This window comes from Tachysurus vachellii, chromosome 11 (assembly GCF_030014155.1).
Source record: "Tachysurus vachellii isolate PV-2020 chromosome 11, HZAU_Pvac_v1, whole genome shotgun sequence".
NCBI classification, from domain to species: Eukaryota; Metazoa; Chordata; class Actinopteri; order Siluriformes; family Bagridae; genus Tachysurus; species Tachysurus vachellii.
Window position 1 is genome coordinate 3,534,999 of NC_083470.1, and position 18,191 is coordinate 3,553,189.

Here is an 18,191-nt window from a genome sequence, read left to right on the forward strand (position 1 = left end):
TGACAGGAACGCATCATAAGTGACAGAGGCACAAAGGTCGAGCGATACGACCATATAATAATGTCAATATTGTGATAAGTAAAGCATCACATAATTTATATTTATATATATATATATATATATATATATATATATATATATATATAGTTAGTATTTGAATAACTGATAAAAAGCAGCTGATTAGATTTTTATATAAAAAAGTAAAATGTCCAGTGTTATTTTTGTAATATTTACAAAAAAAAAAAAAAAAATGTATATAATTATTAAAAAAATATTTAAAATGTTGGAGGTTAACAAAACTAAACATTGTTATGCATATTGTGAATTATAGAAATATTTTGTCATATAACACACACTCCTACCACGCACACACACACCTAGCACACGCGCACACACACACACAGCAAAGTCAGCACTAACTGGTAAACTTGGATGTGGAAAATGACACTGAACCGAGTTTAAATATTTGCGGCAGAAGTTCATCAGAAAAGAAATCCCTTGTGAAGTGCGAAGCATCAAACTAAACCATTAAGACAACATTCATGATGGGAACGGTGTTGAAATCGCAGCACATGTGAGAAAGATAATATTTCTTATTCAAATGTAATGTAATCTTAAAAAAAAAAAAAAAATGTAGAAACTATTCACTTAAAGAAATCTGTTCATATTAAATGAGACAGATGCATGTTTTTAATCTGTACAAAATGTCTAGTCACAGTATAAAGTCTGCCAAAACGAACCCAAGAGCAAGTCTGGCTTTAAAAACGCTTGCCTTTCCTTAAATTTCAACATTTCTTGGATTTTTTTTTATGTCTTTTTACCTCCAGCGGCACAGTCCGACTCGTCCTATCCTGAACCAGCGTCTACTTTCAAACAGAAGGATGAAACAGTTGTGATTTCTGTCCAGGATTAAAAAGTAGATTAAGGTATTTGTCCAATGTCCCTTTGAAACCCCCCCAAACCAAACACGTCCGTTTATGTCCGGAGTCATACAGGAGGCACGGTCCAGTGGTTTGGCAGCACAGTTTATTTAGGAAATTTCCATCCAATGTTTTAAAAATGTAATATATACATATATATGTATAAAGGGTATGTGTGCGCATTCTGGTGTTGAGAACATTTGGTGTTGGGAAATCCTGACCAGCTGAGCGCCTCCGCTTGGGTTCCTCTCGAATGTCTGAATTAGTCAGTAGAAATGAGTTTGAGCGGTCTAGGCTACACTGCTAGCAAACTCGTCGCTCTCCTCTGGTTCCCGCGGGTGTGCGTTCATCGATCCGTCTGCAGAGGTTCAACAGAATCCGTTAAACTGCTGCGTTCAAAAGCACGCAGCATCTGAACACAGGTAAAGTAGCAGCTCTGTGTCGAAAACTGTTCAGCTTTACAACTAAATATAAATCATTCATCTAGCATACGGATAAATATCAGACGGAGCGTGTGTGTACCGCTGTTCAAACAATAGCACTTATCCGCTGGATAGCGTGTAACATCATCGTCATGGCTACCGATCATGTTCCAGATCTGCTCTGTAAGCTGTAGCATCAGATTTTAAAGAGCTTTTTTTTTTTTTTAGGTAAATAAGGATGTGTTTTATGGTTAATTATGATATTTGAACATTAGTAAAAAATAACAAACGGATATCTGGTTAGAAGAAGAGGGAAAAACGTCAGAAATGCACTTTGAGCATTTTTCGGGCAGCGACGTACACGTTTGTGCGTGTGATAAATGTTATATGAAAGAAACAAAAACAACAACAGATCAAAACAAACTTTTTCATATAAATACACAAGCGTTATTACACGCTTAATGACAAGCGTCATTACTCTTACACTCGAGTGATGTATTGTTACAGTACAGTACAAATTGTCTCAGAGCTATTTTCTCGAAATCCTGGAGGGTCTGTGTTATATGTAGACGTACAGATAATTGAACAGAATAGTGCAGTTCTGTCGCCGGTGCTAAAGGAGCGCTGCTATAACCATGTTAATATCCATTGTCTATGGTAAAAGACAATCGCCTTGAACGCAGAGACTGAACTACTTCTTTCGCGCCCGTCAAAATAACGGATAATCCACCAATAAGAATTATTAGTGAAGTCTTCTAATTGTTCACTGTATATTTTATGGAATATCCACAAGATCAGTTAGTTCCTGTTTTTGTTTCCTTTTCTTTCCTTCAATAGAAGCTCTTAAAGTCAAAAGACGATAATAAAATTAGCTTGTTGTTTTACTGAGAAACAGGAAAGCGTAAACTCCTCGTCCTTGGGGAATTATAGAAAGCTCTGACTTCGTACCAATCTTCTCCCTTTGACCATCGCTTTTTGTTCACTGCACGGCTTGTATTCTCCGTCTATAGCGGATTAATGACGGTAATGTCGATTAATCGAAACGTTTATTAATTTTTCCAGAAATTAATCCTTAAAAAAAGGTTGTGTTCTCCTTTATTAAAACACCACACATCTGTTTATTAAACATCTTATATTACATGGAGCGTCCTCCATAGAGGTCCCTGTGTGAGCTGTTGTCATAGAAACAGTAACGTATTAACATAAACGAGCGCGTATGTGACCTCGTTGATGAAGTGCTTTGAACGGCTAGTCAGAGACTCCATCGTTAGGTCACTACGTGACGCTGTGGACTCTGTTAGAATTAAGTCACCTGGACTGTATGAGGGGTAATTATGTTAAAATGCTGTTTGTCGATTACCACTTGGCATTTAACGCTATTATCCTCTTCCACGCTCACCAAGAGCCTGAAGGACACGAGTTTCAGTCCGTCCTTCTGTCAGTGGATATCCGGTTTCCTGACTGGCGGACCACAAGCAGTAAGGATGGACAGACACACTGTATCTCACCCTCCATCACCCTTAGCACTGGAGACCCTCAGGGCTGTGTCCTGAGCACCCTGCTCTACTCACTCTACACCTACACTATTAACTCCACCTCCATCATTAAGGACACAGACGACACCGTTGTGCTGGGCTTTATCACCGAGAGAAATCAGACCGCCTACCTAGAGATTAGACGCATGCAGAAGGTTCACTTTCATGATTCATATTCCAGCAGTACACAACCCGGATCCAGGATGATGACTACACGGTGTACCGGATAATAACTTGCTCAGCGAGTATAAAGGAACACTGAGAAACTTCAACTTAGCCACAAATTCGTCGTCCCCTGTGACATGACTCATGACGTTATTTGGAACAGCGGGTTCAAGACACTGCTGGAATTCTCATCTGACAGGCTTAGTCCTGTTATTATGGCCGGGAGAGGAGTAACCGTGCATTAAGGAAGAAGTAACACATCCAACACACTTTTCTTTTTTTTTTTGGTTCATAGAGCTATGACTGAACTTTATATCTAACTTTTATCTAAGCTATATTTGCAGCAAGGCAACCGTTCAGGGAAAAAAACCCCACAAAAAAACAAAGCTGAATACAAACGATATCATTCTGTTAGGTTTCCATCTGCATTCATTTTCAGAACCTTCACCCTTCAGGACTTACTTGGAGGCCCGGCAGAAGAGAAGAGGTCTGAAGTCAGGATTCGACCTTCCTCGTAAAGTGCCATTTTCTCAACTAAGTGCTGTCTGACAGGATTAATAACAACTCTGTCATCTGCAAAGACACGGGAAGAAAACCAGAGTGAGCACAGAGCAGATTAGAGCAGGAGGTGTCAATATTGCTAACAAGAATAGCCTAGCAGGAGGAATGCTACCGTATGGCCAAAAGTAAGTGGACACCTGACCGTCGCACACTTTTTGTGGCTCTTCCCCCAAAAAATTGCCAAAAAGTTGGAATCGCACAATCGTACAGAATGTTTTTGTACACTGTAGCATGACAATTTCCATCCACTGCAACTAAGAGGCTCCAACACTGTTCCAGACATGACAAGTTTGGAGTGGAAGAACTCGAGAGTCCTGCACAAAGCCCTGACTCTGACTCAACCCAACTGAACACTTTTTGGGACAAACTCGACCATCTCAACATCAGTGTCTGATCTCACAAATGCTCTGGTAGCGGAATGAACACAAATCCCCACAGCCACGCTCCAACATCTAGTGTCCCAGATACGAAGCGTGGAGCTTATAATAATAATAATAATAATAATAATAATAATAATAATAATAATAACAGCAAAGCTACAACCAAAATTCACTGGTCTGGAATAAAAACGTAAGGATGAGACGATCCGGTGTCCACATACTTTTGGCTGTGTTCCTGGACCATAAAAAATTCCCCCCTCATGTATGAGCACCAAGCAATGGTTAGAAATGTTGTTGTTTTTTTGTTTGTTTGATTTTTAAACAGAACAAACAGACCACAGTCCATTTTTCTATCAGCTCGCAAGCCTGCAGCTCGTGAATTTACAGGTCGAAGTTCGCTTAGATTAAGTGAACGTTATGTGAATGTTATATCCAAAATTAATCCTTTCCTCGTCACCGAATTAGCTTTTCTGCCAGAGGCGTCTCGTATATTGCTGTGGGTCAGAAACGAATCAGACGAACGAATCGATTTTCTTTGGTTAAACGCGCTAAATAATTTTTCTCCAAGGTGCACAACATTAAAACGTTCGACAGGAGCCACGTCGGCCAATAACAGGCGACGGCGACGTTGTGTATGTGGAAGAGGGTAGACGGATTTATTCTGAGCAGCAGTTGTGAAAGGAAATTGTGGTCAGGAGGAAAAAGCTTCTTTTTTTAATCTAGGAGAAAAAAAAAAATACTATAAATACTACGGCTAAGCTTGAGAAGCTGCCATTTCTGTCAGAATAGGACTATAAATATACAAATCTGGTAAAAACTACATACTTTAAACACTTTGAAAGGTTTAACAGGCATCTTTTGTTTCTTTTCGTTTCCAACCCTCAAACCCCTGACCTGCTGGTTCAATGACCGCTGTGAATCTGCTGGACTTGCAGGAGATGTGGAATTTACCCAGCACATAAATAACCTAATAACATCCTCATGTCAGAAAAATCTGTTGGTCTTAACATCAGAGTCCTACTCACTGTATTACAGCTCTAATTACTCGCTAAAGCGTTCGCCTCTTCCAGGAATAGTAAACCTTATGTACAGGGGATTAGCGTCTATGAAAGGAAGCTCGTTGTTATACGTCTCACACGAGATAACGCTCTCCAGATGGTAATTAAATGATGAGCGATCTGTTTTCCTACAGACGTAGACGTTCCGGGTGACACGGTCATACATTGGTGTAGACGCATTTGCGGTTTGAACACACAGAGAATTAATCATTAACATTTGTGGGCATTTTGCATAATGTAGCATAAGCAGACAAAACAAGTGCTCGGTCATTTATATCTAGAAAACGAACAGCGTGATTTGTAGCATATGTGAATACAAAGGAACGGTATAATACGTAGCCGACGATAAACGGCTCATTTAAATCAGCCTGAAGCGCCGTGCTACGGATAAGAAACGATCAAACGATCGAAGCGCTACAGAGCTGGTCAAAAATTAAAATAGTTTCAAATTATTTTTTTTTTTAAATAATAATCGCTAAAGCTTTTCACAGTCGTGGTTCATACTGCTGACAGACGACATTGAAGGACGTTATGGTGATAAAACGATCCCCTGCTCCACAGATCTGACATCATTTCCTCAATTCAGATTTGCAAATTTGCCATGAAAAAAAAAAACAAAACAAAACAAAAAAAAAAAAAACTGCTTTTCCACGCGGCTAATTTAACGACCTCTCACTTTAAAATGCTAATAAATGGAACGGTCTTAAAGGACAAATCCAGCCTGAACAACCTGGACGCAATATTTATAATTAACGAGGGACTTTTTATTTGGAGTTCAACCTAAGTTTATTTAATAATTAAAGGTTTTTAGCCTGTTTTCACTTTCTACATTACCCATAATGCCACTTCCCTACCCATTGAGAGCAGTTTTATTCCTTGTTTCATGTCTAATTAAGAAAAGTGAAGCGGCGGCACTTTAATGCTTTAGATTGTCTTCCTTATCTGCTCGCTTCGCTCTAAAGCGTCAAATTTCATGCTTATACCGCCGTAAAAGATTAAATCGCTAGCTAGCTACTAACTAGCCCAGTCTCTAGTTGTTTCTCGACACGACTGCGTTGTATAGCTGCAATGCATTCTGGTACTCCGAGTCCAGCAACATGTGATGCAGAAAAAAAATCCAGCAGCTGGAATATTTCATATTTTCTTTAAAAAGGAAAAATTTTAGTCTCGAGTGCTAAAACTCTTTCCATTCAAACTGCCCAGGGCTTTCATTTCCCCCCAAATAAGGGAACAAAGACTATATTTTTGCTAAGTGCAAACAAAAGTTTGTTACCTGAAGTGACACCCAGTGTAAACACCTAAGCAGCTCACCTGATTCGCACGGCGTACGAACGGAGGAACAGCGACTGTCCCATGATCCTTCTCTCCTTCCCGACTCCTCTGAGCAAGTCGCTGGGGAATAAGGACTCGGGCAGCTGTGGTGGTGCGAGCAGCAGAAAGTGTTCTCCTGAGGGCCGAGCTTTGAGAACTGATGCGCGAGAGAGTCCACGGAGTTATCCGAGCGTAGAGGCTTCGGGCCAGACAGAAGAGGAGGAGGAGGAAAAGGAGGAGACGTCCTGCTTGTGACGGTACTGTGCCGTGCCTCCAAGCCTGTATGCACTTCCTGGAGAGATTTGAAGACCTGGACGGAGAGATATTAAACGTAAAACTTCAAACAGCGACAAGGACATTATCAAGATTTCGCAGTGACCCCAAATTCGTTGCCTGCTAGAGATCAGCTAAGAATTTGCATGTGCGGCCGTGAGCACTTAGAAGAGCGAATTAGATTAAAACGCGTCTAAAACATTTCCTAAAAGTTTTGTTTTAAATTTTTCTTGTTACATTCTGGAGTTATTTTAATGCACAGAGTTTGAATAATGTTGCTTTAAGGTTGTAAATGTGACACTTTCTGTCCCACCTCGGTCATCGGAGGCCGTTTCTTTCTCCGGCGGTCTAAGCAGCGACACGCCAGCTGAGCGATTTCTTTTGCCCCACGCGGGCCAGACGTTCCTTCCGACGTCAGGCTACGATCCAGATGGTTCTTCCAGATGTTCTCTGCTGCCTGTGAACCAGAAAGCTCTCGAGTGTCCTTCTTTCTGCTGTAACTTCTCCCGTCGTCCTCCAGGTCGGACACCAGGTCTTTCTGCACAAAAAGACATCATCAATGGGTTTTGTCCTGAGAATGACATCTAGAGAATGTTGTTAACGTAAAAAATTAAGTTTCTCACCAAGTAAACGTTCTTCGACTTGCTGCCGGTTTCTAAAGCTCTTCGGCCCGTCAGCACCTCCAGCAACACCTGAGGGGGTTTTATCTACTTATAAGTTAAATATATCTACAATTGTGGACTATTAATGAGTATCACCACCTGCAGATTTTTTTGCGTGAGATAGTCAGATTAAATCTCCAACGGTTTTTACTAATAGAAAATTTCCAGTTGATGGCAAATGATGAATTCGAACGCACGTAACGCAAACTGCTAGAGTAGCTTTAGCAAAATACTGGGAATTTTTAAAACGATGGACGATGAACCGCACGACGTGATCGGGCCAGTTTAAAAAAGACGTTTGTTTGACGTCCAGTCCACCAGAGTGTCGTCGGCCATCTTGGAAATATTTCTCTCCTAAGCAAAACACAAAGTGTCTGACATTCCACACTTCCACGTTTTTTTTTTTGGTTGAATAAGCGCACTTGGCGTAGTGCAGGGGGCTTCCAATCTTATCCAAAAAGGGCCGGTGTTGGTGCAGGTTTTCGTTTCAGCCCAGCAGAAGCCAGTTCTGAGTCTACTGAAAGCCAAGATCAACTGATTAAACAGTTGGAATCAGGAGTGGCTTCTGATTGATTGATATAAAACCTGTACCCACACACACCGGACCTTAGCGGATAAGATCGGACCCCTCTGCATGTGCCTGCAGTTTTATTTTATTGAGCTTCTAATTTGATTTGTGAGCACTATTATAGCAGCTCGTACCACTCCGAAGCTGTAAACGTCGATCTCCATGCCCAGCTGGCCGTCTTTCAGGTACTCGTCGGGGAGGTACGCCAGGGTGCCGCGCACCGTAGAGGTCTGAGCCACGCTGCTCGTCCTCCCTGGGGTTCTGCTGGGGCAACGACACAACCGTGCCAGACCGAAGTCCCCCAGCTTCGGCTCCAGATGTTCCCCTAAGAGAATGTTGGAGCTGGGGGGAGGAGGGAGAACAGGTGAATTTTTTTAAATCACGCGGTTTTTATTGTCACAGCGACAAATGTCACGTCAGTCATTTTTGGTGCAGTTGTTTAGTCTCCACCACCATCTCATCATCAGGTATTTTTCCCCTCTTTGTGTGTCGTGTTTTACATTTCCATGATTTTTAAGCTCTCTTATAAAGTATATAATGGGTGCAGAATTATGATGTACAAAATGGCATATTGAAAAAAATCCATCCATCCACCCATCAAATTAATCCATCCATCCATTTATTCATTCATCCATCCATCCACTCAAATTAATCCATCCATCTATCCATCCATTTATTCATCCATCCATTCAAATTAATCCATCCATCCATTTATTCATTCATCCATCCAATCAAATTAATCCACCCACCCATCCATTTATTCATTCATCCATCCAATCAAATTAATCCATCCAGCCATCCATTTATTCATCCACCCATCCACTCAAATTAATCCATCCGTCCATTTATTCATCCATCCATCCACACAAATTAATCCATCCATCCATTTATTCATTCATCCATCCAATCAAATTAATCCACCCATCCATCCATTTATTCATTCATCCATCCAATCAAATTAATCCATCCATCCATCCATTTATTCATCCACCCATCCACTCAAATTAATCCATCCATCCATTTATTCATTCATCCATCCAATCAAATTAATCCACCCATCCATCCATTTATTCATTCATCCATCCAATCAAATTAATCCATCCATCCATCCATTTATTCATCCACCCATCCACTCAAATTAATCCATCCATCCATTTATTCATTCATCCATCCAATCAAATTAATCCATCCATCCATCCATTTATTCATCCACACATCCACTCAAATGAATCCATCCATCCATTTATTCATTCATCCATCCAATCAAATTAATCCATCATCATCCATTTATTCATTCATCCATCCATCCATCCAATAAAATATATCCACCCAATCCTTTCATCCATCCATCTACCCAGTGAATCCATCCAATAAAATCAATCAATCTATCCATCTAATCCTTTCATCCATCCATTCACAAAGTGAATACATCCATCCACCCATCCGTCCGTCCATCCAATCAAATCAATCCAGCCATCCATCCACACCAAGTAAATCCTACCATCTATCCAATCAAATCAATCAATCCATCCATCCAATCCTCTTATCTGTCCATTCACTCGTTGATTCCATCAATCCATCCATCCATCAGTCAATTCAACCACCCACTGAATCCATCATATTGTTCATCCAAAATACATTTCTAAAGTATGTTTATAATCTATACAAATATACAGAAATATCTAAAAAATGTTAAGGAGTAGAAATCTTCACAAATACAGAATAAATCTTCTTGAAGAAAACAGGTTTGATTTTCTGCACCACTTTCAAGTTGGTACGAAATTTTGGGAACGTTAAATTAAGAAGCTGAAAACGAACCGTCCGTACCTTTTGACGTCTCCGTGGATGAGCGCCGGAGAGCAGGAATGAAGGTACTGAATAGCTTGTGCTGAACCCACCACCACCTTTACACGCTGTGACCAGGAGAGGGCAGAACCATTCTGAAAGACACGAGCAAACCCACCGAGATTGGGAAAGAGTTAAAAATTAACCCTCGAGAAGAGAAGTCACACGCTAACCAACAACTAAACCATGCATCAGAAGAGCTGAGCAGCTTTCCAGAGCTGTGTGAAGTCTAAAATCTCTACAGGGTTTTGAAGAAATCAGCAAATTGTAGTTCATCAGCCTTAAACCTAACCCTGACCATAATTTAAAAAAAAAAATTAATTTTCCATTAATTAATGCCCAAATCGTCAGATACTGGCTTTAAAGATTTTCTCAGACGTCACTGTTTTACGGTAATTATTACCGGTGTATTAAACGCTAACTGTATTAAAATCCGTACACCGTTATTGCTTTGACTCTTTCTTCTGAATTATAGACTGGTTATGAGGAGGTGGTTTGTGGTTTTGTTGTAGCATTGAAGGCAGAAAATCAAGAGATGCAGTTTTCTTGTCCAATGAGCCGGGGCTACTAATTCGTCCACCTTGATTGAGCTTAGATTTTGTTTAAAACTCAAACATCTCTAACCAGAACAAAAAAAAATATATAAACGTTAAATAAGCAGGAAAGACCCAGTGGTTTACCTCACAGCACAACCGGTCCTCCAGAGAACCTCTGGGCATGTACCCGTAGATAAGGCAGTAGGCACCACCTCCTACACTGTAACCGATCAGGTCCATTATGTTAGGGTGTCTATATCTAGGAAATAAAAGAAACCTCGGTGAAGCTTTTGTGTTGTGAGACATGTAGTCACCAAATAGGCAGAAAACGCAAAGCAAGGGGGAAAAAAAAAAAGTGTGAAAGCCCCAATGACCTAAACTGAGAAGATAACTGACCACAAGAAGGAAAGTTGAAGACTGTTAATCCTTTTTTCCTGATACTGGGCAACCTGTGGTCTGTGCAGAGGGCAATGAGCATGTCATTTCAGACGGGAAAGTCCCTCTCTCTCTCTCTGGGTGTCTATTGACACAGATATAAAGCCTTTTCTTTTTCCCCTTTTAATCCGTGTCCAATGCCACCTAAAGGAGTGTGAAAGGAGGAGAAAAGAAAGTGCCAGATAAAGGAAGCAGCTGCCAAAGCGAGCATGGAAAGAGAAGGCTTCTTACTGCGAGAGTCTTTCCACCTCGGTCCGAAAACTTTCCTTCACCACGCTCCAACCCATATGGGAATCCTGCTGAAGACATTAAGAGCTTCTCATTAGGGGATGAGACACGTGGCAGCATCCAGACACGCTACACCAAACTGCTGTAAACTCCAAGCCCACAGAAATCAAGCATCCTCGATTCTGATTGGTCGGGTTGTCGATTAATTCTCTATTAACAAAATCGTATGCCGTTCTCTGTGGGGAGATTTCTCTATACGGTGTCAAACGAAAGCTGTAACTTCCCCAACACAAAAAAGTTTCCAGGAAGTTGTGCTTTCCCAGTTACATGAAAAGCTGAGGGTCTTATTGTCTTCAGAGGAAAAAATAAAAAAAAAAAAAAAAAGGATTAGAACTGACTACTTTCAAGAATGCCCCAACAACAACGAACGTAACTATAAACAGATAAAAAGTAAACGTAGCTTTACATATGACCCAAAAAGAAAAGAAAATCGAAGTCACGCCGTTTGGTGGTAAACCGATTTCCGATAATCCGACAGCACGCGTTTATTCCTCGCTTATCTACTCGGTACTCCGTTTCTCTGTCCACTTGCCTCTTTGAGCCTCTTCACAGCAAACTCTGTGTTCCTCATGGAGGCGCGATACACATGGCCGAAGCCTCCCTCTCCGATCTGCCTGGCGGCGGAGAAATTATCCGTCCCTCGCTGCACTTCCTCGAACGGCCAGCACATGGCTGCCGTGAACGGCGGCGTCTGAGCCGCGCAGCTATCGCAAGGACACTGCAAACAGAAATTGTGTAAGAAAAAAAGCTAAATGAAAACAGCAGTTATTACTTATTCATATTATTTGTTCTTTTTTTTCCTCTTGGCTGCTTTTGTCGGCCCAAGATTTTTACAGATAAAGAGCAACGGGATTGTCTTCTCCAAAAAAAAAACATGATGATGTGATCCGAGTGTATTAAAAATAAAAGGTATTAAGGAGCAGCTGTATTTGCTAATTAATTAATTTATTAATTTCGGCGCAAAATAACATATTCACCTCTTCTTTCTTTTCTTTGCATGAAACAGCTGACAGTGTACAGGGACAGGTTCTGTTCAGATCAGGGAGCGGAGGTCCAGGGTTGGATTGCAGCCTGCTCTCTACAGACACAAACGAAATCAGAACACTGCAGCGGGCTATAAAAAAAAACACCACTGAAGCACAGAATAAACAGATGAGGTTATACAGTATTAGAGGAAATTACGGTTGTAGGAAAGGACCTACTGTTTATGCTGTCAAGCTGACAGCGAGCATCAGCTTGTCATTTTAAAACTCCAAACAGCCAAAATACAGATAAATTTTTTTTTTTTTATGTTTAATGACTAAGATTTTCTTGCACTTATATAACACGAGAAGTGAATGAAGCAGAGATTAAAGTAAAATAAACCAGTAGGAGTTTTAGACCTGATAATATATGCACTGTATATTTAAATAAAAAAATGAATTCATTAAATACAAACAAATAAATAAAAACTAAAATAGAAAGCACAATAATGTAATTCCTAATGTTAACAATTTGTTGAAAAATAGTTATACTTAAAATTTTAAAAAGCATTTTCAAATTGTTTAAAAACTTTTTGTGAAAGCAGTGATATAACAGAAAAGAGCGTTGTGCATTATTTATCACACCGTCGATTTTATCGACATACTGCCCAGCCCTCTGTGTATGACACATGAAGTACATGAGTAAAAAGTTACCTATAATAGGAAGGGAGCGGGTGGCATCTTTAACGGGGGTAAATAACGATGACGATGGTGAGCTGCTGCGGCTGAGGTTCTGTGGTGGCAAGGAGTTGGAGGAGGTCAAGACAGGGCTTGGCTGTGAAACACGCCGCCCTGTACAGACAAAGGGAAAGGGAGAGAGAGAGGAGAGGGAGAGAGAGTAAGAGAGACAGAGGAGAGAGAGAGAGAGAGAGAGAGAGAGAGAGAGAGAGAGAGGGGAGAGACAGAGAGAGAGAGAGAGAGAGAGAGAGAGAGACAGAGGGGAGAGAGAGAGAAAGACAGAGGAGAGAGAGAGAAAGACAGAGGAGAGAGAGAGAGAGAGAGCGAGAGAGAAAAAGACAGAGGAGAGAGAGAGAGAGAGAGAGAGAAAGACAGAGGAGAGAGGAGAGAGAGAGAGAGAGAGAGAGAGAGAGAGAGAGAGAGAGAGAGAGAAGGAGGAGAGCGAGAGAGAGAAGAGAGAGAGACACATGCAGAGAGACAGAGCAAGAGAGAGAGAGAGAGAGAGAGAGAGAGAGAGAGAGAGAAAAAGACAGAGGAGAGGGGAGAGAGAGAGAGAGAGAGAGAGAGAGAGAAGAGCGAGAGAGAGACACATGCAGAGAGACAGAGCAAGAGAGAGAGAGAGAGAGAGAGAGAGAGAGAGAGAGAGAGAGAGAGAGAGAGGGAGAGAGAGGGGTGTATTTAGGGCTGGAAAACAATTACACAAATTACTTAAAAAAAGTAACGTTTTTTTTAAAAAACGTCATTGATTTGCCCCATTCTGTTTTCATAGTGACAATCATACTGGATTATTTTAGACCTAATGAGAGAAACTTTTTTTTTTTTTTTTTTTAGGCTAAATCTGCTGCAAGGAAATTTTCATTGCCAAACTTTAATGACAGCTGAAATGATGGGAGTTGACAAGAATAATGAGCACAAGCACAAGGCACCAACTCCAACTATGTTAAGAAGATTCGTTTAAAAAATAATAATAATAATAATAATAACAATAATAATAAAAAGAATAGTCTTTTGGCTAACGTAGTCCACGTCTAGTCCAAAACTGCAGGGCTGGTGCAGAGATGAAGTATTATCTCTTTAATGATATTAATCTTTAATGATCCCTGAAGGAAGCCACACAGACAGAAGGAGAACATGTGAAACTTCACACTGGGGTCTCACTGAAGCGACAAGTAAACAAAGCTACCTGATCCACCTCCGTGCTGCCCTACTCACATTTAAGAATCATATCCAGAGGTCTTAACAGCTCCAATTCTTGCAGGATAGCTACGAGATCTCCGACCGTCCCGTTCCTGCACCCCCACTTGTGCATTAGTGTTTCCGTCCGCCTGCCGCTCTGCTCCACGAGCCGAAGCTCTGTCTGGTCACATATTACTCGGGAAGCTGGATTATTAAAAAAAATTGGAAAAAGATTTACTTTATTGACTCAGAAGATTTCGCTAATGCATCACAATGAATCACTCACTTATTCAGAGAAAAATAAGCAACGAGTTAGTCATGACATTTTGTTTTTTTTTTTTTTTTTTTACTCGAGTGTCAACGTGTTAAAAAAAAATCTCAGCTCCATATGAGGTCCGGTTCTTAAATGACTCCGTTCTGAATTCGCTGATTCGCACAAAATGATGGGAAGAACTGACTAACGTCGTAACAAATACCGATAATCATGTATAAGGAACGCAGGTGAATCATTAACTAGAAGAAAACAGTAGAAGAAACACTTTCTAAATAAGAGTGTATGTATTTAATGCAGCATAAGGCATAAAACTATAAGTGAATGTATAATACTGAATAATGAATAATAATGAATGAGACAGCACCATCTGTGAAACTGAGATATTGACTCTCGGTACAGATTGCGGTACCTATGTTAGTGAAAAGTGGCGCTGGGTGTGTTAACAAACCCAAATCCTGGCTTGCTAATAAAAAGCAACTTGGCAGGAGATTTCCTTTCATACAAACGTCAAATTAAATTATACGAGTATTATATACAGATAGATATAGAGTTTTAACCTCTGAACAAACAGGTATTCGTTCATCCGTTCATGTCTCGAGTATGTCTTTTGTCCTGATCAGGGACATGGTGGATCTCAAGAACACTGGGTGTAAGGCAGGAATACACAGCGAATAGGAATTAAGCGTCGCCAGTACACCAACTGGAACGTTTTGGGGACGTGGAAGGAAATCAGGAGAACGCTGAGGATATCAAACTGGACACAATGAGAACATCCAGCCAGATCTCAGAAGAACCCGGAGCTCTGAGACAACAAGGCTATCTCGTGCACAATAGCTATAGTGTCTGTTGATGACAATGTTCGATGTTCATCCAGGATATACCCAGTGTTCCCAGAGTAGGCTGGTACACTTGGTGGAGTAACATAATTACTACCGGAGTCTCTCTAGGACGTTAGTCTCGTCTGATTCCTTCGGGTCTGTTTTTCAGTTTTTATTAAAGGGCTGTGCATGCTCAGTATTTTATCTTCCTTTAAATGACCCCACAAGTTAAATGAATAGCCAACCGTCAGATTGATAACGAATCTGTTATATCCTGCGAGAAAATAAGTTTAAAGGGCAGAAAAATAAACTACGTATTTTAGAGAAGCAACATTTCGAGGGGTCGTAGGTAATCTATCGGGCTCCTTAGAACAGGTGGAGCGCACAAACACACACCGACTCTTTATAACCGTGCTGAGCAGAAAAGCATCCCAGAACGCCCAACACGTGCAGAAGTGCAGACACTAACATTTGGTTGCACTCCTATCTGCCTACAGTGGATATCTCTGGCTACAATGAGCCCAGATACATCAGAACAAGACAGTTGAAGACTGCAGAGGGGAAAAAACCTATACACCTACAGTCTGTAAGTTCTGTTCTTGGCCGAAACGAGTGGAACGTGATGAGCGAAACGTGACGGCTGTAGCGCAAGGTCGGGGTTACTATGTTATGCTTTCTGCTCGCCACGGTTGTATAGAGTGATTATATGCGTTTATGGTAGACATCCTGATTCCCTTAGACCAGAGATGGGGGACTCGAGTCATATGACTTGACTCGAGTTAGACTTAAGTCGCAAATTAGAGACTTGAGACTTGCTTGACAAATATTAAAAAGAAGACTCAACTTGACTTTGACTTGACATTCATGACTTGCAACTTGACTCGGACTTGAGTTAAATGACTCAGAGAGAGATGGGGGACTCGACTTGACTCGAGTCAGACTTAAGTCGCAAATTTGAGACTTGCTTGACAAATATTAAAAAATGACTCGACTTGACATTCATGACTCGAGACTTGACTCGGACTTGCACGTGTGTGACTTACTCCCGACTCTGCCTTAGACCTTTCTCGTGATGAGCTGTTTCTGAACCCCAATATGGCACAAACCGAACAACCACGTGACCGTGACACAAGTCATCACAACGTCCATCTCTAACGTCGCTCGTTTCCGATGGACGTGAACGTTCAACGAACATCTCGACCGCGTACCTGCGGTGATTTAAGCGCGTGGGTGATCACACTGTCCTACTGCTGTTCCTAATAAACTGACAAGTCTCAAGCACCATTAACTGAACCCTGAATTCTGGGTAGGCTTCAATTCTCCTATTCAGGATAAACCGTGTATAACCTACCTAGGGCACTTCTATAAGCGGCCCGGAGTCATTTAGGACGCAGCCACAGGATCAGTTCAAGTCAACCTACGTACGTGTCTTTCACGGTCACCATACGTGAGTGACGTGGGCTGTTCTCGAAATTTCTCTAAACTGGCTCGCGCATTGATAAATCAGGTCTTTAGCTAGTTAGCTTCCCGGCTAACGGCGTTTTTCACCACGGTTTCTTTTATAACTCACAAAACTGGTTCACTCGCCATCTAAGGAAAGTATATTTTAACTAATAATAATAATAACAACAACAACAACAACAACCCAAAACGAACTAGCTGAGCTGGTTGAAGGTTCATATGAAGTGAAAAAAAAAAAAAACGCCTCGGCTAATCAAGCTAACAACAGACCAAAGCTGTGAGGAATCAACTTTCACTGAACTTAAAGGAAGTCAAGACGACTAACATGACTTAAAATAGTCGACACGATGTTACACGAGGATCACGTTATAAAACGTATAACAAATAAATAAACGTGTGTAATAATGATTAAATGATTAAATAAATAAATCTTACCAAATCTCTGCCAGTCGAAATCCGGGAGTGAATCCATAACACGGTTAAACTCGTGAACAGCAGCCGCGGGTAAATTGTAAATATATTCGCTGTTAAAAGTCAAATTTGACATGTCTAATCTAAATTAAAGAGCTCGTGTGTGTAAAAAAAAAAATAAATAAATAAAAAAAAAACTGATCCGACAGCTATTTTAATAACCAGGACATTTAAGCCTGCGAGGAAAACACACACTCCAACAGGCTGAATTGGAAATGACTGAGTAACCAAAGCGGTATCGACTCCGAACCGTCTGACCGGATGAATTCTCCTACTTGTGTGACTAAGTGGCTAAAGATTTCAGCCTTTGCGAGGTTTTCTGGGTCTAATTCATCTTCCCGTGTCATGTTTGACAAAGTTGTTTTTTTCTTTCTTTCTTTCTTCTCTTTCAGCTATAGATGGGTTTATAAGCAGCTTGTTTTGCACTTCCTCTTTCCTCACTCACATAATTTGAAAAAAAAAAAAAAAAAAAGGACCCCGTACTTCACCTTTCCTGCGAACTGATTTGTCAAACACGACAATTCCATCCGTCGGTTTTGTACCAGAGCAGATTGCATCAACCTTTTTTTTTTTTTTTTTTTTTTTGTAAAAGTTTCCTGATTGTGAAATTCTAATCCTGCTAAATAAAAAAAAAAGTGTCATCGACAAAACAGTAGCACAAAAACAAATCATAAATAGGTCCGCACTTGTGACGTCACAAAATAATTTGCATAACCTCTGGATCGCGGTTTTAAATTTGCATATCAAATCGTACAACATTAGAAAGGAAAATCGTTCTCAACCTGCTATGATATGAGATGAATCGCTTACCACTGCTCTATTTCCTTAGTTGTTTATTATTATTATTATTTATTTTATTTATTTTAGCAGCTGCAGCTGTGGTTTAAACATTCCTGGAAGTCACCTCTCTACTTCCCATATGCGTGCTACGCCAAAGCAGAAGCGGATTAGTTTCCACAGTACATCCTAAAGTGTGTTGTTCCTCTTACACGACAGCACCTATTCAACAAGTACAATTTTTAATTTATTAATGAACGACACATTATTCTCCTCGGTACCTTTTATATAGCTACATAGCAGCTACAAACGATCGTTCGTCATCGCTGACGCTGGAGGCTCCTTAAAATGGTTCCATTATTTCATTGAATATATATATATATATATATATATATATATATATATATATATATATATATATATATATATAATTTATTTATTTTTTTTGTTAAATAATATTTTTTTAATCTGTTTGATTATATAGACTGGATGGCGTACAAGTGCCTGTGGATGAGTGGATACGTTACGGAAATAAAAAAGTTATTAAAAGATATT

At 40.4% G+C, this 18,191-nt stretch overlaps 1 protein-coding gene across 3 annotated transcripts; it reads right to left on the bottom strand.

The window, feature by feature from the left end:
• Positions 1-643: 643 nt before the first annotated feature.
• On the bottom strand, positions 644-17,305 carry irak1 (interleukin-1 receptor-associated kinase 1). 3 transcript variants are annotated; one of them, XM_060881534.1, is made up of 14 exons: positions 16,824-17,303; positions 13,872-14,039; positions 12,636-12,773; positions 11,937-12,037; positions 11,492-11,677; positions 10,903-10,970; positions 10,381-10,495; positions 9,683-9,795; positions 7,990-8,197; positions 7,249-7,317; positions 6,939-7,163; positions 6,353-6,662; positions 3,505-3,615; positions 644-1,278 (listed from the first exon to the last, which is right to left on the bottom strand). In XM_060881534.1, the coding sequence occupies exons 1-14, from the start codon at positions 16,933-16,935 to the stop codon at positions 1,211-1,213; spliced, it is 1,992 nt and encodes a 663-aa protein (XP_060737517.1). In that variant the 5' UTR covers positions 16,936-17,303; the 3' UTR covers positions 644-1,210. The 3 variants fall into 3 exon arrangements, with proteins under 3 accessions (XP_060737517.1, XP_060737518.1, XP_060737519.1); XM_060881535.1 differs by having other exon boundaries at positions 10,903-10,967; positions 16,824-17,301; XM_060881536.1 differs by lacking the exon at positions 3,505-3,615 and having other exon boundaries at positions 16,824-17,305.
• Between the last annotated feature and the right edge of the window lie 886 nt (positions 17,306-18,191).

Coding starts and splice junctions, on each gene's coding strand:
- irak1 (XM_060881534.1), bottom strand. CDS start 16,935: ATGTCAAATTTGACTTTTAACAGCGAATATATTTACAATTTACCCGCG. Junction 8,198..9,682: donor ATCCACGGAGACGTCAAAAG/GTACGGACGGTT, acceptor TCCTCCCCCCAG/CTCCAACATTCTCTTAGGGG. Junction 7,318..7,989: donor ACGTTTACAGCTTCGGAGTG/GTACGAGCTGCT, acceptor AAACCCCCTCAG/GTGTTGCTGGAGGTGCTGAC.